The sequence below is a fragment of the Zootoca vivipara genome, chromosome 2, assembly GCF_965207765.1.
Source record: "Zootoca vivipara chromosome 2, rZooViv2.hap1.1, whole genome shotgun sequence".
NCBI lineage: Eukaryota > Metazoa > Chordata > Lepidosauria > Squamata > Lacertidae > Zootoca > Zootoca vivipara.
This window is the reverse complement of record NC_142584.1, coordinates 112477096-112504089: the sequence shown is the minus strand read 5'-3', so window position 1 is coordinate 112504089 and position 26994 is coordinate 112477096. Positions and strand designations below refer to the sequence as shown.

At 48.0% G+C, this 26994-nt stretch overlaps 1 protein-coding gene and 1 non-coding gene across 2 annotated transcripts; one reads left to right on the top strand and one right to left on the bottom strand.

Annotated features, from left to right (window-relative positions):
- Nucleotides 1-835: 835 nt before the first annotated feature.
- On the top strand, nt 836-908 carry TRNAV-CAC (transfer RNA valine (anticodon CAC)). Its single transcript has one exon. It is a non-coding gene; the product is annotated as a tRNA-Val (tRNA).
- Nucleotides 909-4689: 3781 nt separating this feature from the next.
- On the bottom strand, nt 4690-25532 carry LOC118081202 (uncharacterized). The gene is made up of 7 exons (XM_088662484.1): nt 25404-25532; nt 21439-22179; nt 18344-18509; nt 15715-16795; nt 9143-9644; nt 8195-8321; nt 4690-6750 (listed from the first exon to the last, which is right to left on the bottom strand). Exons 2-7 carry the CDS (start codon nt 22153-22155, stop codon nt 5240-5242), a joined length of 4104 nt encoding a protein of 1367 aa, XP_088518610.1. The 5' UTR covers nt 22156-22179; nt 25404-25532; the 3' UTR covers nt 4690-5239.
- Nucleotides 25533-26994: the final 1462 nt, after the last annotated feature.

The window sequence follows — 26994 nt, the reverse complement described above, 5'->3', positions numbered from 1 at the left end:
CGCAGCAAGAATCTGAGGACAAAATTCACACGTTTATATTGCATGTGAGATGATACAGGGAGCTGCCCAGCACTTTCCTGCAGGCTTCCTTCTTTGGGTAGCTGCATCAGTGGTGTAGACGCATCATACAAGGTCCCCAACCTTGTGACCTGGGTTCGAGTCCCGGCTGGTGCAATCCTTCCCCTGCTTTTTATTTAAGTGTTTTATCCGTATTTCTTCCCAAAAGAGACATTCGCCTCACATGTGCAAGGTCCGCAGTTCAGAAACTAGGAGGAATATGTCCCTTTCTTCCTATGACCGTATTTCCACCATATTACCACAGCAATACAATAAAAATAAAAAAAATAAGGGCTTCGGTCAAGAACCTCAACATTTTCATTTTAGGGATTATCCACACTTCCTCTTGTGCCTCAGCCCCCCCCCCCCAAGCCCGCTCTTTAGCACTCAGTCGGAGGGAACGGCTATTCCGGTTTTCCTCAGATTGACATTTGTTCCAAAGTATTGCCCTTGGAACGGAGTGGGGCAAAGGGAAAACTACTTAGACCTGAGCTTTCTAGACACAGCACAAGCGAAGTGTGGACGAGCCCTCAGACTAGGAAATATATTTAGCCAAACGGCTTTTTAAACAGCCAAGTTTTTCCTTAGTCCCTTAAATCAATTTTCTGTAAGGGAATCCGTTTGCCAGACAAACGGAAAAGGCATTTGCTCCCTATCCATCTCCAGGGAGGTGAGGGTCTTACTGAAGTGGGATCTTCCCCTCAAGCTTGGGGGAAATTGCACAATAAAGGCGTTTTTTTCAGCTGGGGGAGGAAGCAAAGACCCAGAGCAGGGCACAGTTTCTGTAGTGTAGTGGTTATCACGTTCGCCTCACACGCGAAAGGTCCCCGGTTCGAAACCGGGCAGAAACATACCTGTTATTTTTTGTAGAATATTTCCCCCCAGAATCGTGCTCATGGCAGCAAATAGCATTAATGCAAGAAAAATTTTAAGAAACACTGCAAAACAGCAATAAAAGATCGCTGAAGTGGGGAGGAGAACCGTTGCTCCCCTGGAACTATAACCACCAGATTCTCACTTTCATTTTAAAAAAAACTCAGTTGCATTTGTACAAGCTGAGGCATGAAGTCAAAGCAATGGGCTCCATTTTTCTCAATTTTGGTGTAAGAGAAACTCGCTTGCTCCTTCCTTTCAAACTTTTAACTTTGCACCCCATTGGAACACTTGTGAGTGCCCCTGCTGCCACTGACGGAGGGCGCATGGCAAGGGTGTCTCATGATGTTGGGACCAGGGCTGCCCTAAGACCTTGTCCTACCTGAGGGTGGGCCCTTCCGGAACAGATTGGGGGAAGTCCTGCTGCGGCAGCAGAATGGCAACGGTGTTTCATTCAATACAACTCATTGCATTTTGAAACATGTTACACAGGTGTAAACAGAGGAGAGAATAGTGACCAGGATATCATAGTCCCTTGTTTTACTGTCTGGACCAGCCTGACCTTGAGATTCTCAAAACAATATTTGCATAAGAAATGAACCTTCTAGAATCTTCCAGAATCTTCCAGCACTTTCCAGTTTCTGCCCTCAGACTGTAATCATGGCAGATGGAGCCAGGGTGGTGGGGTGTCCGACGAGGACCTGTCAGAGGCCAGGGTCCTCACCCTCACTCGGTCAGGAAGCTCACAGCTTGACTTGGACCACTCATACTCCCTCGCAGCTAACCCAACTCACACGAGTTGTTGTGAGGATAAAACGATGACGTGCAGGGAAAGGAGGCAAACCAAAATATATACACTGGGCTGAATTCAACGACCCCATTCTGCTAGTGCAGAGCTTTCCAAACTGTGTCGACTGGAAAGGAGTTAGTTTAACCTCCGGTTTGCTAGTAAAACTGAATTGCCGTGTCGCGAAATGATGCGTGTCTAAAAAGTGTGTCACCAACATGAAAAGTTTGGAAAGCTCTGTGCTGGTGGAAACCTGTCCTATCCCATCTCCTCCAAATACACCCTGGAGTGTTAAGAGAACCCCCAGATCAACGTTTGGTGGGGGGAGAGAAGGGATATTGTTCCACAGGGGAAGCAGAAATTCTTACACTGACAGAACAACAATCTCTTTAGCTGTACACTGAATTGCACCCACCGCCTCAAGTTCTTTGGAGTGGGGTCGAGGAGGGTTATCAATTTGTTTGGCTCTTCTTTTTATTTTGCATTTTGTGTTCTTATCTTGTATTTTTATGCTGTGAACCACCCTGAGATAAAGGACGAAATGCAAATTTAATGCATGAATAAAATTTGAAAGGGAAGGTGGAATAGAAATGAAACCTTAGATCAAACCACCATGATCTTTCATAATTATCCGTTTATTTACCGTACATACAGTGGAAAAAAAGGTTCTGTAGAAAGGCAGAAGCCCCATCATGAATACATATTAAAACAATACAATATGAAATATGTAACATAATCAGCAGATCCCGATGTCGATCTTTCTCTCCCCTCCCCCCACCTTTGTCCCTGATGGATCTTCACCCACCCTGGCGGGGAAAGGGGGTGCCCCATTTTGGGGTTTGACTCAAGTGCCAAAATATCTTAGGCCAGCCCTGGTGCTTATTGAGATGTTTTCCTTCACTTATGACTATGTTTATGTTTTTGTATTTATGTAAATCCTTTGGTGATGCAAGCCACATTGAGCATGGCTTAAAAATGGAAAGGCAGCATACAAATAAATGAAGATAATGATGATTATCTCCAGGTAAGGCTAGGAGTCTGGAACCCTGGAGAACTGCTGCCAGTTAAGAGCAGACAACACTGAGCTCCATTATTATTATTATTATTATTATTATTATTATTATTATTATTATTATGTATTTGTTCCTTTTTTCAAAAAATGAAACTCAAAAGCACCTTACAAAATCTGAACACTAAAAAAAGGATAAAAACAGCCTAAAATATGCAAATAGTATAGAATTTGTTTGGACTCTGGGTGAGGACCTAGAGCAGGCATCCCCAAACTTCGGCCCTCCAGATGTTTTGGACTACAATTCCCATCATCCCTGACCACTGGTTCTGTTAGCTAGGGCTCATGGGAGTTGTAGGCCAAAACATCTGGAGGGCTAAGTCTGGGGGTGCCTGACCTAGAGGCTGAGAGGAAGGGTGTGTCAAAAGGAAAATGAATTAATACTGATTTTAGATATATTAGTAATTTTGTATTAATGTAACATTTTTATATGTTGCCTAAGATGGTTGAGAGTAAATGCAATAAGTTATCTGAACCACTGAGGTGGTAGAGAGGCAGCCTGTTCTTCCCTCACTATTTCTTCCTTAGGTCACTCCCTGTAGTGTTATTTTCCCAGGCTTTCCTTCATTCTTCTTCAATCAGTTAGTGTTTGATCTTCCTTTCGTTAACCATGATGGACAAATGTAAGCTTGTACTCAGAATGGCTTTGTTTGCAAGCAGTATTAAACCTTATGTTTCTTTGTTCTTTCAACCAACAGCATTACCCAAGTATTTATTTCTGCGTTCTGCGGCAATATAGATCCCAAACTCTAACAAAAATACCTTATTTCCCTCTGCGTTGGAACAGAATTATTCCAGTGACTATATATGCTCACAGACAGGATTGAAAAATGTTTTTAAGATGACTGGTGCTCATTTTTAAGCCAGTTGCAAAGCTTTGGTCACCAGTCCTGCAGAAGAGGTAGATTTACCTATAATGTATGAAGACCAACAGAGAGTCATGGGAGATGCCTTAAAGACAAAAGCCATCTTTGTGAGGAGGATGCAGAGTCACAGATGCAGGAACTGTATACTTAAAGACTGCATACGCAACCATACATTTAAAGAGCATGACTCCCCCAAAAGAATCCTGGGAACTATAGTTTGTCAAGGGTGCTGGGAACTTTAGCTTTTTGAGAGTAAGCTGGACTATTTGGGGGAATTATGTGCTTTAAATATATGTTGTGTATGAGGCTCAACTTCTCCCATCAAACAAAGACTTCTGAAGATGTTATTTCAAATGTCCTGTTTCTATATGTTTTCCCTAATGCAGCCGTACCTTGGTTGACGAACGCCTTGCGACTTGAACGTTTTGGCTCCCAAATGCCGCAAATCCAGAAGTGAGTGTTCCGGTTTGCAAACATTCTTTGGAACCCGAATGTCCGATGCGGCTGCCGCAGCTTCTAACTGGCTGCAGGAACTTCCTGCAGCCAATTGGAAGCCACGCCTTGGTTTCCATATGTTTTGGAAGTTGAATAGACACCCAGAACGGATTCCGTTTGACTTCCAAGGTACCACTGTATCCAAAACAGCAGCCTTTTTCAACCTAGTGCCAGATGTTTTGGACTACAACTCATCAGCTCCAGTCAGCCCAGCTGGATGGCGCCAACTTAATGAAGGCTCCAGTGCAGTTTGGAGTTCCAAGGATGTTTTCTGCACTGTAATTTCCAATTCTACACCATTACCCCCAGCCAACATGAAAAACCCTGGCGGTTACATCTGAACAGGTAAAGGTTTAAAATAGCTGTTGACCACAGACTGGGAGGAGTGACTGGTATTATGTAGGGAGTTCAGAACAGCTGTAGGTCTTCAAGGATACCACTGCAGAAATTTGAAATGTTCTCCTCTCCCATCTAAATCACTCCACAGCTGTTAGGCTACAGACCCAGAGCCAATGATCAACTGCAAACACTGAGACTCTGTGTAAGACGATGTTGGCTGTTCACATGACATCCTCAAAACATACATTTATTCCATAACAGGGGGGAAAGAAAATGCATCATGTACACAGGAAGCTGTATTATTGCACTAATCTGTCAGCCATCTGTCAAGAATGCTTTGATGATGTTTCCTGCTTGGCAGGGGGTTGGACTGGATGGCCCTTGTGGTCTCTTCCAACTCTATGATTCTAATCACTCACCGTTGGCCCATCTAACTTAGTATTGTCCACACTGACTGGCAGCAGCTTTCCAGGGATTCAGACAGATTTCCAGAACTACCTGGAAATACTAGAGAATGAACCTTGGTTCCGCTGCATGCAAGACATACTCTACCACTGAGCTATGGCCACTGTTCCAAGACAGGCAGGTGGCCGAGACAGACAGAGACCACCACCAACAACAAACCCATGGGTGGCTATTTAGACAGTTCATGAAACACGTTTCCCTTCCCATTATCACCCCATTCCAGTGACATTATGTTCCCCTCCGTTCTCTGGGTTTTATGGCAAACTCTTCCCTAGGACATGAATATCCCTAGGATGCCTCTCCTGGGTGGATTTTCATGTGCCTATGAAAAACAGAGGAGCTACAAAACCTTTTCTCGCACACCAAGCACTCGTACGGCTTTTCTCCCGTGTGGATCCTCTCGTGCACAACAAGGTTGGATTTCTTACTGAAGCTTTTTTCACAGTACGAGCATCGGTGGGGCTTCTCTCCCGTGTGCACGATGGTGTGTTTCCGAAGGTGAGAGCTGGAGATGAAGCTTTTCCCGCACTCAGAGCAGCTGTACGGTCTCTCCCCGGTGTGGGACCTCTCGTGTATGACGAGGCGCGATCTCTGGCTGAAGTTTTGCCCGCAGTCCAGGCAGTGATACGGCTTCTCTCCTGTGTGCGTCCTTCTATGAGTCTTCAGCTGGAAGCTAGTCCTGAAGCTCTTCCCGCACTCGGTGCACTTGTAAGGCTTCTCTCCCGTGTGCGTTCTCTTGTGTTTGATAAGGGAGGCGATCTCCCTGAAGCTGTTGCCACAGTCAGAGCACTCGTGTGGTTTCTCGCCCGTGTGGGTCCTTTTGTGAATCACGAGCTGGAAGCTGATCCTGAAGCTTTTCCCACACTCGGAGCACTCGTACGGCTTCTCTCCCGTGTGGGTTCTCTCGTGTTTCACCAGAGAGGCTCTCTCGCTGAAGCTTTTGCCGCAATCGGAGCACTTGTGTGGCTTCTCGCCGGTGTGCGTCCTCTTGTGGAGTTTAAGGTGGCAGCTGATCCTGAAGGTTTTCCCGCAGTCGGGGCATTCGTAGGGCTTCTCTCCTGTGTGGGTCCTCTCGTGTTTAATGAGGGCACCCCTCTCGATAAAGCTCTTGCCGCAGTCTGAACATTTGTGGGGCTTTTCTCCCGTGTGGATTCTCAGGTGCTTAACAAGTATCCCCTTTTCACCGAAGGCTTTTCCGCACTCTGTGCACTCATACGGCTTCTCCCCCGTGTGCGAACGCTCGTGTTTGATCAGGGTGGATTTAGCATTGAAGCTTTTGCCACAACTCGGGCATTTGTACGGCTTTTCCCCCGTGTGGATTCTCTTGTGTTTCACAAGGTTTGTTCTCCAGCTGAAGCTTTTCCCGCACTCGGAGCAGATGTATGCTTTCCCTCCAGCGGGGGTCCTCTCGTGGGGAAGCAGGGATGCTTTGCTGCTGTTAGAGATTTTTCCACAGTGTGTGTATTTATGCAGTTTATCTTTTGCTCGTATTTGCTGACCCTCAGGTAGATCAATGTCCAGGTGACATTGCTGTCCTCTGTTGAAACTCGTCTTTTTCCTAAAAGGGAAGGTCGTTTCATAAAAGTTTTGGCCCCCTTCCCCATACAGGAAGCCTTGCTTTACGCTCTTCCCCAAGTGCCAGTCTACCCCCTGTTGACTTCCAGACTTTTCTTCCATTCCAGGCCCCCAGGAAAACATTCCTCCAGCTCTCTCCAGCGGCGTGCCACAGACATCCATGTCCCCAGGTTTTTCTGGCTCAAAGGTCTCTTCCTCGTTCTTCAGTACCTGACCATCGTATTCTGAAACAGAGACCCACTTATTTATTTAAAGTATCGTAAGAACTCATAAATCCTGCAACATAATGTAGCAACACAGAGTACTCCCTTTCAGGATTCTAGTCACCCCGATCCACTCCCCTCCCACTCCGCACAATCAATAAACGTTCCAGTCCTCATTAGGCAGTTTGGGAATTCCACACACCCCACACACATATTATCATCAAATTGTAGAGTTGGAAAAGACCCTAAGGATCATCTAGTCCAGGGGTCAGCTAGTCCCTCAGACCTTGTGGGGGGGGCAGACTATATTTTGAAAAAAAATATGAATGAATTCCTATGCCCCACAAATAACCTAGAGATGCATTTTAAATAAAAGGACACATTCTACTCATGTAAAAACACCAGACAGGCCCCACAAATAACCCAGAGGTGCATTTTAAATAAAAGGACACATTCTACTCATGTAAAAACATGCTGATTTCCGGAGCGTCCGCGGGCCGGATTTAGAAGGCGATTGGGCCGCATCTGGCCCCCAGGCCTTAGTCTGGGGACCCCTGATCGTCCAACCCCCTGCAATACAGGAATATGCTACTCTCCCAAATGGGGATTGAACTTGCAACCTTGGCATTATCAGCACCATGGTCTAACCAACTGAGCTATCTTCACATTTAGATCCCCCCCAATACTTCTTCAAATCTTCAGGCTCCCCCAAGTTCACTGACACTTTCCCCTTGTTGAAACCAAATAAAAAAATTCCTCCCAGTAGCACCTTAGAGACCAACTAAGTTTGTCATCGGAATGAGCTTTTTTTTATTTGGTTTCAACTACAGCAGACCAACACGGCTACCTACCTGTAACTTTCCCCTTGTGTGTGGATGGTGCCATTTTGGCTACCTAAATAATCAGTACCTGAAGAACTGAGATTATCAATTATATTAAGATTACTGCTGAGAAATGTGTTAAGAGGAAGGCACGTTTGGCAAACCCTCACTGTGATCAACTCCCACCCAGAAAGGACGTGTGGATCCAGAATTAGCCTCCACAGTCACTTACGGACTCACTGTTAAGACCGTGTTCATGGAAGACAATCTTACTCAGCTATGAGTGATCGCCAAAGAAGACTATTCCGATTGTTGGAGAATTGAGATCATTGTCACTATTGTTTGCAAACCGCTGCTGCCATATAACACCTTGCACTATCTACAGAGGCTTCAAGAAGATCCCAGGGAGGTATTTAGGCTGGCTGATAAAGGACAGCCTTGTAGATATCATTTCCCCCTTTATCTGGTGGCAGTGAGTTCTTTAAGCAGGGAAAGAGAGGGTGCAAAACGGATACACTCTGTTGCAGCGAGTTCTCGCTTCCCCTGGTGGCATTGAATTGTGTCTGGCTGGGAGTTGGCCATCACAGAATTCAGCATCCCACCATGAGGACCAGAAGGGAGCCACCCTTGCTTCAAATCCTTACCCGCTGAGCTTGCCTCCCAGTCATACTCCTGCTTGACCTCCAGGGGGAGCTGCAACTTTACAATCTCCAAAGGATCTTCCTCCGATTTTGGGGATTTTACAGTCACAACACCAAGGGCCCCTGGCGCCTGAAACAGAAAATGGCGACATGGTTAAGGCACAACAAAATGCTTGCAAGGATTAATGCTTTGGTCTGCTTTCCTCTACATTTAGCTTCCCCTTGCCAAGCTAGCCAGCTCAACAGAAGAAAAGATAAAGAGACTCAATTCCCCCTACCCCCGTCTAAAGTTGTGAAGACAGGAAGTGTCTCCATGTGGGTATCTCCAGATTGTTTGCAAGTCTATCTTTCCTAGGGCAACAGGATGGCCAGCGGTCAGGGATGCATCACAGCTCTCCAGATAGACAACCTGCCTCTCTGACCCAGGTATTTGCCAGTTTGGGGCTCTGTCAAGGTTCAAACAGCCCCTGTGCCTTTAAGCAGCAGTTTATCTGCAGCAATTAACAGAAGGTTCATTTCCATGCCATGAAACCAAGGAAGTTGCAGCTGCCGATTTCCACAGAGCAAATCACTCTTGGCTCTTGAAAGCACAGCAGCCCACACTGCTTCTCTCCACCACCCATCTAGCTGACAGCCACCAGACCCCAGAACCTGGCTGCCCGGGCATCACCCATTCACACCTGCTCTAGAATCAGCAGTTCTTGAGATCTTCCCCTTGGCATCTACCCTTCTCCACATCCACAGATAGCCCAGAGGAAGCTGCCTTGTACTGAGCCAGATCATTGGTCCATCTAGCTTAGTAATGACTGGCTTTCCAGGGTTTCAGGTGTGTTTCTTTCCTAGCCCTACCTGGAGATGCCAGAGATTGAACCTGGGACCTTCTGAATGCAAGGCAGATGCTCCTCTACTGAGCTATCCCCCTTCCCTAAGTTTCTGAAGTCATCTGAATACCTCTTGCAGCCCGTCAGCATCCTGGTAACAAAACTGATGGAAGTGCTGGCGTTGGTCCTCCACGTCAGCTTCTTCCTCCTCCTCCTCCAGTATCTCTTCCTTCACTTTCACACAAAAGTCCAGGTTTTCAAGGGCCTCTCCACACACATCAAGATGGGTTCGATCCGTACCCTCTCCTCCTGGCCCCTGTGTGACGTCAGTGACTCTCTTCAAGGAGACCTGGCATTCCATTGTGCCATCCTCTGGCCATGGATCAGGCTGCTGGGAGCTGCTCCTCTCTCGTGGGGGTGACTCTACAGTCTTTAGGAAATCCTGCCCCTGGCTCTCCCAGCGTTGCTGCAGCCCCTCCTCGGGCTCCTGCTTAACTCGTGGAGGGCCTTCCCCAGTCAGAAACTCACAGACAGTCCCAACCTGGACAACATGGCCACCTCTGTCTTCTGCCACTGAGCTGTCTTCTGGTTTGGCTGCAGAAGGTTCCTCTTCCTCCATCTTCATTCCAGGACTAAAAATATAAATTGAGGCTTGTTTACAACAATCTGCCACAATGGGGTGGGGGTGGGGTGGGGATACCCTGACAGTGGGAAATGAGATAACCGAAACAGCATATACCAGGCATCCCCAAACTGCGGCCCTCCAGATGTTTTGGCCTACAACTCCCATGATGCCTAGCTAAGAGGACCAGTGGTCAGGGATGATGGGAATTGTAGTCCAAAAATCTGGAGGGCCGAAGTTTGGGGGTGCCTAGCATATACGGTAAAATTGACAGCTTGTTGGAAGGAAAAGAACATTATCTTTGTTTTATGGGGAAATGTATATTTATAAAGTATTGGGTACAATAAAATATAGGAAAATGCAAAGCTACTGTATATACTTTGGTGGGGGGCTGTAAGTCAGTAACATGAACAATTATTTTTGGAATTTGTTTGCCCTTCTTACAGTCTATTTTTACTGTTTGTGTGTGTGTGTGTGTGTGTGTGTGTGTATGTATATATATATATCTTCTCTTATTGATATTGTACTTTGATACTGCCTCTTCAGTGATAACAAAGATGCAAAAAGAAAAAAAAGGAGCTTTAATGAGTGCACAGTGCGATTTTTAAATTATTGTTTTATTCCCTACAAACACTAATATCTATATGCAATGCAATAGTGATCTAAATCTATCATAAAGGTATAAAAGTTGCATGGAAAATATAATATTAGGACAGGTTCTTACAGTCAACAAATATTTGCACTGTGCAGCAATAAATAATGAGTGGATAATTAAAAGGACAATATAACAATTAGAGCTTTTGTGAAATGCCGAGAGTGGAATTCAATAGCACTAAGCGGGGTTTGCCTGTCCTGAATCTTCCAACATTCAGCTACATTGGAAGGCTCCAAATTCTACTATTATGCCCGTTTGCTTTCTCTACACCATGAACAATCTTATAAACCTCGATCATCCCTCACACCCATTACTTGCCTTTTTTCTAAACTAAACAGCCCCGAACATTGTAAGTGTTACTCAGTATCAGAGGCAGGGAGGAGGCAACCCCCAGCAAGTTTCCCAATTGACCACATGAAGAACAGGAAGCAGGAGTAGCTGGGCCTTTTATGTTTGATCAATTCCAGCAGGGCAACGTTGTCAAGCACAGCAAAGCAGCTCACTGTGCCTTAAACAAATCAACAAATGCCTACGGTAAATTTGGCCACCTTTTAAGGTGCCACAAAACGTCCTGCTGTTCTTGCTCCAACCGACTGTCATGTGGCAATGAATCCCACAGGTTCTGGGCAGCTCCACAGAGTGTTCTGTGCCTGATATCACCAAGGGCAATCTATTTGCTGGAAAGCGGAGGCAGCGTCCCTCATAAGAAATATGCTATGAAGTCTTGGTAGGGGGTTGGATTGGATGACCCTTGAGTGTCCCTTCCAACTCTACAACTATTCTATGGTGACACCAGCCTTGGTGGACCTGGCACATACTCCAGATGTGGGTGGGCTCCAGCTCCTTTGGGCACCAGCCAATGGAACACCTGGAGGGAACAGGGGTTCCCCTCCAGAGATCTAGGGTATGTGGGGGAAGAACCAGCACCTTGACATTAACCTAGAAACAGGTTTGCCCATGCCCTTGATTTGGCTGTTTAGAGTGAGGGGAAGGAGCAATGAAGGGGGCTGGTTGCATCTATATGCACAGCAACATTTGCACCCTTTTGATCTGTAAGGTGCCTCCCTCTCTCTTTCTCCAGCCATGAGTTTTGGGCTCCCCCCTCTCTTGTAGCTGCTCTCTATCTCCTCCCCTCCTGCTGTTCCTGCAGCCAGACATCCATTGGGCTTCAACTCACCTGCTCCCAGCAGCCCTTGCAAGGCACCCTGAGCCTCTCTGCTGCAGCCTCCACGTTTCTCAGACAAATGGGAGGGGGCAGGAAGGTGGCTTCTCTTGCCACACCTCCCCCTTCCTCAGCTTCTGCGGACGCTCTAAGCGCAGGAGCTCTGTGTCTTTAACCCCATGAGTCCCTCTGAGAGAGGGGGGGAGAGGAGCCAACTCTCGGGGACTGAAGTCCCTTCGCCAATAAAATATTTGACAGGGCTGCCCCCCTCCCCCACAAGTTGATAGGCATTGCCATGCAAACGTTTTGTATGTGTTGCATCATGTGATTATGTGGGGCAGGCTTACCCCTCCCCCCCCGGCCAATATTTTATTTAAGTTGGAGAGAGATGGCTAACCTGCATGGGAAATATGCAAAAACATAAAGAAGAGCCTTGCAGAATCAGAGCACAAGGTCCCAGCTAGTTCAGCCACCCTGGTTGGTTCCCAGGGTGGCCAGTAAGAGATGCTTACAGTGGAACCGTCTCCCTCTGGAGGTGGTGGTCTCTCCTTCCTTGGAGGTTTTTAAGCAGAGGTTGGAGGGCCACGGTCACCTGTGAGGGATGCTTTAGTTGCGATTCCAGCATTGCAAGGGGTTGGACTGGATGGTCCTTGGGGTCCCTTCCAATTATACAATTCTATGGATTTCTGCTTTGCCACACTGAACGATCCCCCCTCTTCTCCCCACCCCACTGTTCTGGGGGCTCTCCTGCCCCTCCAACCGTTTTGGGGAGGAGGAGACCTCAATAAGAACTCTTATTGCACTGTCTTCTGCTATTGTTCAGGGTCAGCTGAATCTGGCTCTCCCCCCCCCCCCAAATCTTAAAAATAATAAGCCCAATGCTTAATTGTGCAGGATCTCTGGTAGTTTTTATCAGGTTTTCTTGGGTAAAATGTTCCTGATCCTTATAGCTTACAACAAATCTGCGTTTCCCAAACTTTTCACAGCCAGAGTACTGTACCTACTTTCTAATGATGCTCAAAAGGCTTAATCTTGTGACTGAAAATAGACAAGCCTGTAGCAGTGATTCACTCAAGAGGTGCAAATGAGACTTGTACTGTATTGCAGTTTGCCATTCATTGCTTTGAGGCATTGTCATGTCGCCACAGGTAACCCTTGCAATGAAGTTCAGAAACCTCTCTTTTTAGGACTGTTTAGGACTAGGAACTTTCCCCCAGCCCCAACGGCTGCATTCTGTTGTGCGCAACCCTCCGAGGGCCATATTCCAGTGATGAGTAGAGGCAAAAACCAAATGCAGCAATGAGTGTAATTTCCCCCCTTTGTACGGTAGGCTGATTTCTACACACCCTTGCACACCCCTCACCAGCCCCGAATTCAGGCAAGAAAGAAACAAAACTGCTTTATTTCTCATTATCTGATACTTAATCTCTTGGACTGCATGCACTCTGTGTATTTAAACCACATGGCTTCCTTCTCAAAATCCTGGGCTCTATAATTCACTCTGGGGTGTTAGGGGAAGGGTTTTACCTCTGGCAGGGGACACACAATAATAATAATAATAATAATAATAATAATAATAATAATAATAATAATAATAATAATAATATATTTATACCCCGCCAATCTGGCTGGGTTTCCCCAGCCACTCTGGGCAGCTTCCAACAGAAAAATGAAATAAAACAATGTATTAAACATTAAAAGCCTCCCTAAACAGGGCTGCCTTCAGATGTCTGGTAGCTGTTTTTCTCTTTGACATCTGATGGGAGGGCGTTCCACAGGGCGGGCACCACTACCAAGAAGGCCCTCTGCCTGGTTCCCTGCAACTTGGCTTCTCGCAACGAGGGAACCGCCAGAAGGCCCTCTGTACTGGACCTCAGTGTCCGGGCATGCTCTTCCTGGGGTAGTTTGTCCACCTTTGGTCCCCACCCTGCACTCAGCTCTCACTTGTGGCTCCTAGAAGCGGTCAACATGTGACAGCAGGCACACCCAGGGGAACAGCTTCAACTGCTCAGTTAAACCATGTGAGGGGAGGCAATGGGTCTCAAACTCTTGGTGAGTAAGGGGCTTCCCCTGCATGTGAAGACAGGCTCTGGTGGACTGGACAGACCAGACCAAGTGTGGGTCCAATGGTCAAGAAAGCGATTTCTGCATGTGCTGTACAGGGAAGTGAGGGGCAGGCAGGGCTCGCCAACCTGGGGAAGGAGCCCATCTAGGAGAAGGTAAACTCTGATCCTAAACCTCCACTGATTTACGAAAAGATCAACAGAGGATGCCGTGGAGATTGCACTCCAAGCTGTTCTTGCACATTTGGAGCAGCGGGGGAGCTACACCAGACTGCTTTTTGTAGATTTCAGCTCGGCATTCAATACCATTCTACCACGACGTCTGATAACTAAATTGGGAAATCTGGGGCTCCCGCTATCACTCTGTGGGTGGATACTGGACTTTCTTTCAGATCGCTCCCAGAGGGTCCGGTTGGGCCCTTATATGTCTAACATGCTTAGGACTAACACAGGAACACCGCAAGGATGTGTGCTTAGTCCGCTCCTTTATACTCTTTATACCTATGATTGTGTCGCTGCCCACCCTAGAAATAGGGTTGTCAAATTTGCAGATGACACAACCGTGATCGGGCTCATCTCTGATAAGGAGGGTGAAACGGACTATAGAGATGAGGTGGAGCGGCTGACAGAGTGGTGCAGAGTTAACAACTTGCTCATAAATACAAAGAAAACAAAGGAGCTTGTAGTGGACTTTAGGAGACAGAAGAACAAGGTCCAGCCACTTTTGATTGACGGAATTTGTGTGGAGAGGGTAACAACGTTTAGATTTCTAGGCATTGAGTTACAGGAGGATCTGTCCTGGAGTGTTAACACAAAGGGGCTTGTGAAGAAGGCGCAGCAGACTGTATTTTTTTGAGAATTTTAAGGAAAAACCATCTTCCACAAAAGCTGCTGCTTGCCTTCTATCACTGTGCCATACAGAGCGTGCTCACGTACGGTTTGTGTGTGGTACAGAAGCTGTACTTCTCAGGATAGAGCAGGGCTGTGTAGAATTATTAAAACAGCAGAGAGCATTATTGGCTGTTCACTCACCACCTTAGAACAAATCTACACCACCAGGTGCCATAGAAAAGCGCTAGACATATCAAGAGATCCAACGCACCCTGGTCACCATTTCTTTGAGCTCCTGCCATCGGGACGGAGATATAGAACAATGCAGGCAAGAACGAGCCGTCTCAGGAACAGTTTCTTCTCTAGAGCGATTTTGGCCTTAAATGGAAAGCCTGGACTTTGAAGTCATCTATTTTACTTGTTATTTTGTATTATATTTACTGTTTTTAATTAGGTTTTGTATTTTTGGATTTTGCGGAATGCTTTATCTGAGTGGATGTAGCAACCGAGTAATTTCATTGTTCCCGCAAGGGGACAATGACAATAAAGATATCTTATCTTATCTCTTACCCCTATACCCATTAATAAGAAGGGCTTTTGGAGTAAACCCTGAGGAGCAATCAATACCCATCGCCTTGCAGGATATTTTTGGGAGAATAAAAGGCTAAGGAGTAAACTCTACACAAATCCAGAGTGGAGCCCCTAAGGTGGTTAAATGGCGCCTTGTAAGCCTCCTTCCAGCAACTCCTGCAGCCAAGCTGGTGCCAAATGCCTTGCTCTGAACGATCGCACCTGACCCACATTGGAACAAGCTGCTCACAGCTGACAGCGGTTGGAAGGAGTCAAGAGGAAATGAAGGGCTCCAGCGCAGGAAACACAGACAAGAGACCTCAAAGGAAAGACAGGAATCTGTTTATTAGAGGCCCAACGTGCTTCCAATAGTTTCCTCAGAGGAACTGCTGAGAACAGTCTTATAAACACCGCCTTCGTTTCCTTAAAACAGCCAATCCCAGACCCCGGAATCATACAGAGAAGCAGCTGGGAGACTCTGCTCTGGCCAAGTGCTTTGGTATAGTGTCAAGACTAGGACTGGAGGCATTTGGGATCACAATTCCTCCTCTGCCACAGAACTCACTGAGCGACCTTGAGCTACTCATTCTCAACTCAGCCTAACCTACTTCACAATGCTGTTTTGTGAAGGGACAAAGGATAGGACAGCAGCGTAACATAAATAATACAGGTATTCTAAAAACGAGCCTTTATTTCTCTCTCACAGTGGACCAGGGCTTCCTTCGAGACCTAGGAAGGTGCCCGTTATCTACAGTTTATTATTTGGGGCGGGGTTTGCAATGAACCTTTGCACAATTCTCACGTATAGAGCTGGCCCGTGTGTACCCGTTTATGTTTCTTAAGGTCGGAGCTTGAAACGAAGCTTTTGGGGCACTCGGAGCACTCGTAGGGCTTCTCCCCCGTGTGGGTGCGCTGGTGGGTGATGAGGTTGGCCTTGACGCTGAAGCTTTTGCCACAGTAGGGGCAGCTGTAGGGCTTCTCCCCCGTGTGCCTGCGCTGGTGTTGCACGAGGTGTGCCAGCTGGCTGAAGTTGTTGCCGCAGTACGAACAGTTGTACGGCTTCTCGCCCGTGTGCACCCGTTTGTGCGTAAGTAGCCGAGAGTTCGTCACAAAGCACTTCCCGCACTCGGAGCAGGGGTACGGCTTCTCGCCCGTGTGCGTCTTCTTATGGATGTTGAGGTTCCCCTTCTGGCTGAAGCTCTTGCCGCACTCAAAGCACTGGTGCGGCTTCCCCACCTGCTCGGCTCGCTCGCGATTTGGGAAGGCCGCGCGCCAGGGGACCCTCTCGACGCTGCATGCAGAGCCTTTTGCCGCTTTCTCTCCCTTCTGCGTCCGCCAGCTGTCGGCGCTCAGGTGGTGGAACTGCTGCCGCCAGTCACCGCCTGCACCTCCTCGCTTCTTGGCCTTCCAGCGGCAGATCCCCTCCTGGCTCTCACGGAGGCCTTCGTCGCGCCGCAGCGTGGAGAGGCACTTGCGGGGCTGCTCCCCACCTGGGGCTCTCTCGCGCATGGCCAAGCACGACCTCTTGTGAGAGCGCTCCCCACAGGACAGGCATCGGCGCGGCTTGTCCACCGTTTGTGTCTTCTGGTTCTTCAGGAAGCTGAGGCGCAGGCCGTTTTCGGAGCCTGCCTTCGTCCTCTTCTGCTGGAGAACTTCCTCTTGGAGGCTCCTCTCCCGCAAGCCTTTGTCGCTCTCAGCTTGCTTCGAAGCCTTCCCGGGGACGTTTTCCCGGCCATTCCCGAGAATTGCTTCCATGTCAGGACCTTGGAGGTAGGCCCCTTTACCGCCTCGGTCCAGCGCCAGCCCCCACTCGGTAAGCCTGGGTTTCTCTATAAGCGATTCCTCCTTCTCCAGGTTCTCCTGCCCATGCTCTTCATGTTCTGAAAGAAGCAGATAATCATGACAACGGTTATGCACAACAGTCTGTGGTTTGTTCGTTCACTTAACTTCCAGCCTGCCTGTCAGCCGACAAGCTCTCAAAGTTGATTATGTCCATACTGAATTGTCTTAACCACTGCAAGCTACTCTTTCTGATAACAACCTCTTGTGTGTGAATGGTGGCATTCTGCAGATGCAAGGACCCACATTTGAAGGATGAGTACAGTACGAATACATAGGACTGACTGTGGGAGGGTGACTCATTGAACTCGGCAGGACTTATTTCTGAGTTAACATGCCAAAGGTTGCACTCTGAATTGGGGGCTGTGTTGTGTGTTTCTGTGATATGTAAGCTTCCTGGAGCAGATTGCATCCCAAAAGACAGCCTGTAAATGATTTCATAAATAAATAAACCAACTCTGGGCTTCACCTCACTTCCGTCCAGTTGAGTTGCTTCAGCATGCTGGGATAATAATAATAATAATAATAATAATAATAATAATAATACCCCAGCTCCCAACATAATAATAATAATAATAATAATAATAATAATAATAATATGATAAAACATCAAACATTAAAAACTTCCCTAAACAGGGCTGCCTTCAGATGTCTTCTAAAAGTCACACAGCTTATTGTTTATTTCCTTGACATCTGATGGAAGGGTGTTCCACAGGTCGGGTGCCACGACTGAGAAGGCCCTCTGCCTTGTTCCCTGTAGCCTCACTTCTCGCAGGAAGGGAACCGCCAGAAGGCCCTCGGAGCTGGACTTTAGTGTCTGGGCTGAATTATGGGGGTGGAGACGCTCCTTCAGGTATACTGGGCCGAGGCCATTTAGGGCTTTAAAGGTCAGCACCAACACTTTGAATTGTGCTAAGAAATGTACTGGGTGTTAGCATTTTCACCCCTCCCAATGTGAGAATCAGATAGTCTCCAGAGAGAGAAGTGGGCGGGAACTGTTCCTTCACTCAATTGCCTTACTGACTCAGCTAATTTAGTAAGGCGTGGTATTGCTATATTGCTCTGTAGCTGTTGTGAGTACTCTGGCTCTCTGTTATGCTGTGTGTTTGTAGTGAGAGCTGTTTGTAACAGCCTATGTATATATTCTGTCAATAGCTTGAAATAATAAAGAGGATTAAAAACCTCTGCCGCACATCCATTGTTTATTGAAGCAGGAGGTGCTCCAGTCGTCCTGTTAGCCCAGTTGGGGCAGAAGAGGGACTGAAGACGTGGATATAACCTCATAAAACTATCACTGGGAGCCAGAGGGGGTTGAAAGCACCAACAGGAGCACCAGATTCCCTCCACTGGCGTGTTTGCACCGTGCCAAATTTGCTACCACCCCAACTCTCCTCCGTCTCTCTGCCCCAGTCTGCTGCAGCAACTCAGCCACACCAAACTGTTGTCAACAGCCATCTTTGCTAGTGCTCATCACCCATCATGGGGTGGCAGATTTTGATGCAAAACTATGTGACATGTGAAACAAATCTCCCTTTGGAGCCTAGCTTTGCATCAACACTTGAACCCAGCACCCTGAACCACAACCTTACCCAGCAAAACGGCCTCCTCCTCTTCTTCCTCGTCCTCCTCCTCTTCATCATCATCGTCCTCCTCCTCCTCCTCTTCGTTCTCTGTAGAGAGCTGCATCACGGTCTCCAACGGATCCTGCTCCGATGGTGGTGAATTAACGAACGCCTCTTCCACTAGTCCGGACACCTGGAATACAAGCAGCCCTGTTAGCCAAGAGCTGGATGGAAGGCTACAGCTCAGCAGGTAGAGCATGTGCTTTGTGTGCAGCAGGTTGCTGGTTCAATTCCCGATGACTCCAGTTAGCACCGGAGAAGGGATTCCTTTCTGGGAAATGCTGCTGGTCACTACAGGGGAGGGAGAGGGAAGCTCAAGCCCAGGGGGCCAAACACGCATACCCCTCTCACAGAATTGTCGAGTTGGAAGGGAACACGAGGGTCATCTAGCCCAACCCCCTGCAATGAAGAAATATTTAACCCAACATGGGGCTCGAACCCACGACCCAGAGATTAAGGGTCTTGTGCTCTGCAGACTCAGCTACCCTAGGTCTGAGCTATCAAACAGTCTCAGATTCCTGAACATGCTTAGTTTTCACCAGTTGCTGGGAGGAGTGGGTGTCTCTTGTTCCTTTAGTGCAAGTCTGTTTTTAAGTTTGCACACTTTGGGGCTCCGTCCTCTTAGAAATCCCTCTTGTATCTCAGTGGCCCGGTTTGGCTCCCTTCCTCTCAGCACCTCCGCCTGCAAGCGAGAGGGAGAGAGATGAAAGCCTCACCGCAGCCTGACCTTGGGGCACACTGCCAGTCTAAGAACATAAGAAGATTGTTGCCGGGCCACCCTATCCTGTCTGGGACAGCGGCCAGACAGGTGCCTCTCGACCTGGATCTGGCCGTTACATCTCTTCCCAGTCTTGAGCAACCTCTCTTACCCTTCAGCAAGGCTGACCACAGTCCATGGGGAGCCTCTCATTTCAATGCCGTGACATTAAGCAATCGGGTTATTATCCCAAGAGGGTGGAGGAGAACTGAGTCTGGTCAGTGGGCCAGAGCCTGTTCTCTCCCGCTCTGCCCCCCACTAAAGACCACCAGTCGACGTTCAAAGGATCTGCTGTAATTTCTGATCCCAAAATTAAAATCCCTAATGCCACTGGTCCCAGCTGATTCTCCGGGCTTCGCTTATGCAGGGCTCTCTTCAATCCCCGACACTCAGTAGGTGCTTACAGAGAGTCCTGTGCTGTGCTCTGAAGTCCCAACACTCAGCTGATAGTCAGAGATTCAAAGCACCTTGCAGAGGGATTTGCAGGGGCTATAGATGTGCAAACCCCGTTGAAGCTGACTCAGAAACTCCAGCGGGTGCAGAATGCTGTGGCGAGACTCCTTACGGGGTCCTTGCCACGGGATCACATTCATCCAGTGCTTTACCAGCTGCACTGGCTTCCAGTGGAGTACAGGGTCAGGTTTAAGGTGTTGGTTTTGACCTTTAAAGCCCTTTATGGCCTAGGACCCTCGTACCTATGGGACCACCTCTCCTGGTATGCCCCATGGAAGACCTTAAGGTCCATAAATAACAACATTTTGGAGGTCCCGAGCCCCAAGGAGGTTAGTTTGGCCTCAACCAGGGCCAGGGCCTTTTCAGCTCTGGCCCCGGCCTGGTGGAACGGCCTACCACAGGAGATTAGGGCCCTGTGGGATTTGACATCTTTCCGCAGGACCTGCAAGATGGAGCTGTTCCGCCTGGCCTTTGGGCTGCACTCAGTCTAATCCCCCCCCTCATTTAAATCCCTTATATGGGATTTGTATATAAATTTTTCCCCCGGCTCTTTTTGCTGGCCCATGTAGGACCAGCATGGATAGCTGGTCCCGGTTTATATTTGACATTTTCTCCCCTTATGGCTTTGATCTATAGGCTACCACTAAAATGAGGCTGCATTTTAAACTGTATTCTAACTTATATTTTAATCAACTCTTTTGTTTTGTTTTTAAAATGTTTTTACTGTATTTATATTCAGTGTTAGCCACCCTGAGCCCGGTCTTGGCCGGGGAAGGCAGGGTATAAATATGTTGTTGTTGTTGTTGTTGTTTTCGGGCACAGCCGTGATTTTACCTGACGTCAGGTGGGTTCAGCTTTGCTGAAACATGAAGAAGCCTGGTGGGGCTAATTAGGCCCGTGGACCACAGATTCTCCACCTCTGGGTGTGACAGATTGGTTGGATGCAGAGGAATGGTGGGAGGAACTAGCAAGGTAGCCCCCAGGGGAAGAAGGCTCAGAGTCCTGGGGAGTAGTGGTGAGACAATGATGAGCGGTCAGAGTGACAAGAGGGAAAAGACCAGGAAGAGGAGGTGTCAGAAGCTGAAGAGGTAACAGGGTTTAGTGAGCTGGGAGAGTCTGTGGCAGAGAGAAGTCCAGAAGTGGAAGCAGGAGAGGGGGGCAGGGAGAGAGGCAGAGATGAGACAGGCTGGTGAAGGAGCCATAGGGGTCTCCCCCTCCTGCTGCATCAATCTCCCCTTCCCCCTGGTCTCCCAGAAACAGAGGAGGCATGAAAAAAGGAAGGAGCAGAGACAGGCACATTGGCATAGTCTCAGATTGCTTGGGAAGGGCCAGGGGGTGGAGGAGGCTTAGTCTTAGGCAGCTGTGGGAAGTAGACAGAGGGCCTTCTCAGTAAGTGCCCACCCTGTGGAACGCCCTCCCATCAGAAGTCAAGGAAATAAACAACTATCTGACTTTTAGAAAACATCTGAAGGCAGCCCTGTTTAGGGAAGTTTTTAATGTTTGATGTTTTATCCTGTTTTTAATATTCTGTTGGGAGCCGTCCAGAGTGGCTGGGGAAACCTAGCCAGATGGGCAGGGTATAAATAATGAATAATTATTACTATTATTATTATTATTGGAAGGCAGGGACCCTTAGTCTCCACAACTGCCTCACAGGGACAAGAACTACCAAGAAGAGTTGCTGTGCTCATTAGGCCTGGCACTCCTGAGCCAAGCTTGTTTCTCCTAATAAACTTTCCTTTCTCCATGTGATTTATTGCTGACCCACTCCTGGCGCCTGTTCCTGACACTGGGCTCTCCATTACTCTGGCCCTGCCACAACTGCACCTTCAAACAAAGCCCCACCTCCTACCTTTCGTTCGTGACTCTCAGCCTCTTGCAGCTTCAAGAGGAAGCTTTCGGCCAGGGCCAGCGCCTGGGTGCAGGTGGCCGGGCCGCCTTTGCAGACCCAGATCTGCATCTCCAAGGGCAGAATGGTCAGGAACTGCTCCAGGATCACCAGGTCCACAATCTGCTCTTTGGTGTGCCTCTCCGGCATGAGCCACTGGCGGCAGAGTTCACGGAGCTGGCTCAGGACCCTCCGGGGCCCCTCAATCTCCTGATAGCAGAAATGGCGGAAGTGCTGGCGGTGGATCTCCAAGCAGTCAACATCGTCCTCGTCTGGAATCGGTCCTTTCAATGGCCTGGAAACCTCCGAGCCTTCGTAGGTCTCTTCTCGCGCTCCCCCGCAAAGAACAGGCAAGGTCTGCATCGCAATGGTGGGCCCTCCTCTGGGCAGCCAGCCGCCGTCTTTCCTTGCTTGGTAGGTGGCCTTAAATTCCTTTCTCTCCTCCGTGGACACGGGTTCGAATAGCCGCGACGGCCTCCACACGGAGTAAGGAGACGGTGCTGACTTTGAGGCCTTTTGCTGTTCCTGAGTCTCCTGATGCTGTCGCAGCCCCTCAGACAGGTTATGTGGGGAAGCTGCCCCAGCCGAAATCTCATTGGCGGGGGGTCCTTGGGAGTCATGGGGGTCTCTTTCAGCCTGCTTTCCTCTTGGTCCCAGTCCCAGCAAGTTACAGTCTGCCATCGCTTCTTCCTGGCTGTGTGCCACCTGAGCAGGAGCATAAATTCAGGATTGATACGGTTATTATTGGGCTGCCTCCAACACAGCACCAAGCAAACATCTCATGTGTGCACGGATTTTGGCTTATGCAACAGAACAGGGGCAATAATTTATTATTATTATTATTTATTAAAAACACAATAACCCTCTCTAAGCCCGGCTCCTTCATCACATATCTTTAGGCACAAGGCAAAAACGCTTCTCTTCAGCCGAGGGTTTGGCTGATTAACTTTCTATGGCCTTTTAAATGTGTTTGTGAGGGGGGGGGGGTTATAGGTTTGTTTTTCTTCTATTGCGCTTTATATATCTTGTGTTCTCATTTTGTCCTCTTATGCTGTGAACAGCCGTGTGTTCTTCGGGTGAATGGCAGTGTACAAATTTAATTAATTAATTAATTGCCGTATTTTTCGCTCCATAAGACACACTTTCCCCCCTCCTAAAAACGAAGGGGAAATGTTGGGTGTGTCTTATGGAGCGAAGGCTCCCTGTCAAGCAAGCAGTGAGAAGTGGGGGACAGAGGAGGAAATGCTGCTGGTTCTTCCCCACCGCCCCTGTTCACAAAAACAAGCCTGCTTTTGCAAACGGAGGCGGCGGCATACTCATCAACTCCCAGATTGAAAAATCCAGGATCAGCAGTGGCGCAGCACCAGAAGTCGCTTCTACGCATGTCCAGACATAATGATAATATTTTTGTTAACATACCTACGCTGCAATCCTATACATGCTAATACGGCTGAAATCCTAACCTCATTTACCTGAACTTAATGGGTAGGTGTGTACAGTTATTGTGGCATAAACCCACTCCTGCCCATATGAAATTACGTCACGATAAACGTGCTTGTTGCAATTACTGTAGCTTTAACAGACTGTAAACGCATGTGTGTGGGGAGAAATCCTATACTTGCCTACTCAGAATTAAGTCAAACAGATAAATGTCTAAAATTGCAGATTAAGTTCTACCTCTCTGGGCATGTAACACACAGAGATATTGTGTCTATATCCCCAATTGCAGGAGAGGGGGTGAAATTCATTTTGGTGGTTTACTTTCAATACCTGACAGCACAATCCTACTCAGAAGGTGACCCTAGTAAGTTCAATGGGACTTAGGTAAAGGGACCCCTGACCATTAGGTCCAGTCACAGACAACTCTGGGGTTGCGGTGCTCATCTCATTTTACTGACCAAGGGAGCCGGCGTATAGCTTCCAGGTCATGTGGCCAGCATGACTAAGCCACCAGAGCAGCACACGGAAACGCCGTTTACCTTCCTGCTGTAGTGGTTCCTATTTATCTACTTGCATTTTGACCTGCTTTCGAACTGCTAGGTTGGCAGGAACAGGGACCAAGCAATGGGAGCTCACCCCATCACGGGGATTCGAACTGCCGACCTTCTGATCGGCAAGCCCTAGGTTCTGTGGTTTAGACCACAGCACCACCCGTGTCAATGGGACTTGCTCCCAGGCAAATATGTATAGGATAGCAAATTAAGTTACTGTACCTCTAAATCAGGGGTTCTGAAACAATGGTCCATAGACCATTTAGGTTGTTTGTGAATTTGTGGTTGAAATATTCCACTGCATGAAATATGTACCGTATATTGATTTTTAGTTGTTTTACTTGCTTCTTGTAGTTCTTACACTGTATTTTATTGCATTAGAATTTGAATGCCATGGGATCCTAACTGTAACTGCTCCATGTTATATTGTTGACCCCCTCTTAAAAAAATAGAATCATTTGTGCAATTGCTGTGCTTAAATATCCACTATTTCTGTGCAAGGGATGTCCTGCCTACATGACTTCTATGGCCCTAAATCAGCCACACTAGGTCCAGGGATCACCAGTGGCCCCTGGTTATACTGAATGTTTATTTGCTTTATCTTGTTTTGACCTATTTTAATATTCTTGGCAAGCTAGCTGCAATCTTACACCCACTAATTATGCTGCATTAAAACCACTGGCCATAACAGGACTCGCTTCTAACCAGAAACGGCCAGCAAGTGTGGGCTTGTGGGATCAACTTTGTCTTCAGGAAAACCCTGAGATCCCCCACCTGGATCCTGGTACAAAAGATTACACCCAGTGCTTGTCTTACTCAGATTGGACCCACTGAAATTAGCAGACATGCCTAACTTAAGTATATGAATTTCCATCGGGTCAACTCTGAACAGAACTTTTTGTGTGTATCTGAAGAAGTGTGCATGCACATGAAAGCTCATACCAAAATATAAACTTAGTTGGTCTTTAAGGTGCTACTGAAGGAATTTTTTTATTTTGCTTCGACTCAGACCAACACGGCTACCTACCTGTAACCAGAACTTTTTTGTTAGCTATAACCACTGAAATCAAAGGCTTTTAAGCCCAATAATTTGCACTGAGTACGGGAAATGACCCAACAGAGCTCTCCCCAAAAACAAACTCCTATTTATCCCAAAGTTTATTCATCTCAGTTTTATACTTTAGGGCTGGGAGATAAGTTTCGCTGTCGCTATTGTTGGAAATTGGAAGTATTTGCTACTCTACTGCAGATCACCCCAACATCTACCAGCAGTGCCAGATCTATCTTCTTTTGTGCTTGGATTTACATTGTGAAACGGTTTACTGGGGTGAACCTTTATTTTTCTGCTCCTATTCGGCATTAAACCACTGTCCCTATTGTTTCCTTTTCGGCGAGAGTCCGAGGATTTGGCCGCAGCGGCTTCAGAGTCTCAGATTCAGGACCCGGAACAGCCTTGGGCTTCAGATCCCCATTGAACGACCTTGGGGCCAGCCTGGCCTCCCTCGCAGGGTTGTTGTTGTGAGGGCAAAACGGGAAGCGGGCGGAGAAGCCTCCTTTGAGCTCCGTGGAAAAGCAGGATGACAGAAGAATTATAAATGGGACCCAGCAATGGATAAATAAATCCGTCGCAGCCCATTATTATTATTTTTTTAGGAGGGGGGGGGTGGAGAGAGAGGGAGAAGCAAACATCCTTTCGTCTCTCCACTTCGCTCCACACTTGGTGACTGGGCACCTGCCTCCTCGGAAGTAAAGCTGCAGGGAGTTCCGCGGGATCTGCTCCCGGGAAAAGCGCGCTTGCATTGCAATGACTGCGCCAGAAAGCCTCCAAAAGAGGACAGCGTGGGGGTCCTTCTCTGAAACCTCCCCATTCAATACTGACCCTTCCCCCTCCCCCTCCCCCACTTTCCCCTCCCCCTCCCCCGGCCGCCTCCCACTCACCTCCTCCCCCGCAAAGCCTCTCGCAAGCGCAACTTTCTCCCGGGAACCGACGCACCGCCCGCCTCCTCTCGATGCGGAGCAGGCGTACAAAAGGCAGTTTCTCCCCGGGAAAAGAAAGGCTGCAGGACAGGAAGGGGACTTACCCTTCCCACCCACGACACCCCCCCTCCACCAGATCTCTGGACCTCTCTAGGCAAGGAGAGCTCTGTGCGTTTAACCCCTTGAGAGGGGAGATAAAAGAGCTCGCTCCGCTGGCGCCTGCAAGAGCAAGAGCAGCCGGGAGCGGATCCCTGGTATACGCATTCTCCGGGGGATCCACCTCGGATCCAGCCTCTTTTGGTGGGGCTTCCGAATATTTCCGCAAATGACTCCCTGCAAAGCTTCTCCTCCTCCAGAGCAGACCTGTTCAAATGCTCTCACTGAGCTGTGAACCCAGTTCCCCACCACCACCACCACCAAACTGTGGTCTGAAACAGGCTTACGTTGCCTTATACCAGGGGTTCCCAAACCAAGGCCCGGGGGCCGGATGCGGCCCAATCGCCTTCTAAATCCGGCCCGCGGACGGTCCGGGAATCAGCATGTTTTTCCATGAGTAGAATGTGTCCTTTTATTTAAAATGCATCTCTGGGTTATTTGTGGGGCATAGGAATTCATTCACCACCCCCCAAAAAATATAGTCCGGCCCACCACAAGGTCTGAGGGACAGTGGACTGGCCCCCTGCTGAAAAAGTTTGCTGACCCCTGCCTTATACTTTTCCCCGGGTGAACCACCCTCGTTTTCTGTTCTACCTTCCCAACTGCCAGTCAGCATCATTCTGGCCCTGAGCAGGTTCAGTCTTCATTGGGCTGATTTTTTTTGCCCCCCACCCCCAGGATGTGTGTGTGTGTTTTGTTGTTGTTGTTGTTTAGTCATGTCCGACTCTTCGTGACCCCATGGACCCAGAGCACTCCTGTCTTCCACTGCCTCCCGCAGTTTGGTCAAACTCATGTTGGTAGCTTCGAGAACACTGTCCAGCCATCTCCTCCTCTGTCGTCCCCTTCTCCTAGTGCCCACTCAGAAGGGTGGTGGAAATGGGTGATTGCCTGATAGGAATGGTAAACCTGTTGAGGACTGTTAACGACTGCAATTGGTCTTGCAGGAAAAAGCAAGGGCTGAGGTGCTAAAGAAAGCTTGATCATGTATGATGAGATAAGAATCCAGTGTCCTTATTCAGACCAGGTCTCTCCATGGTTTTAAGCTTGGTAGTGAGTTGCAATTCAGCATTCATTCCTACCACCCTTCTGAGTAACACCCCTCCCCACCCTCTGACTATACATAAGGTTCTGGTGACTTCTGTTTTAGTGTATCTGAAGAAGTGTGCATGCACACGAAAAAGATTTTTTAAATTTTGTTTTGACTGCGTCAGACCAACACGGCTACCTACCTGTAACATATAATTGCATATCAGACTGGTGCCTTCACTGTTGTCTTTTTGGTGTCTGCTGCTTCAACAAACTATAAAATCTGTTATCTGTCTTGGATTTGAATGTGTGTCCCGTTTTAAATCATTTTTATTTTAAAATTTTGTGTGTGTGTTATAAAAACTGCTTT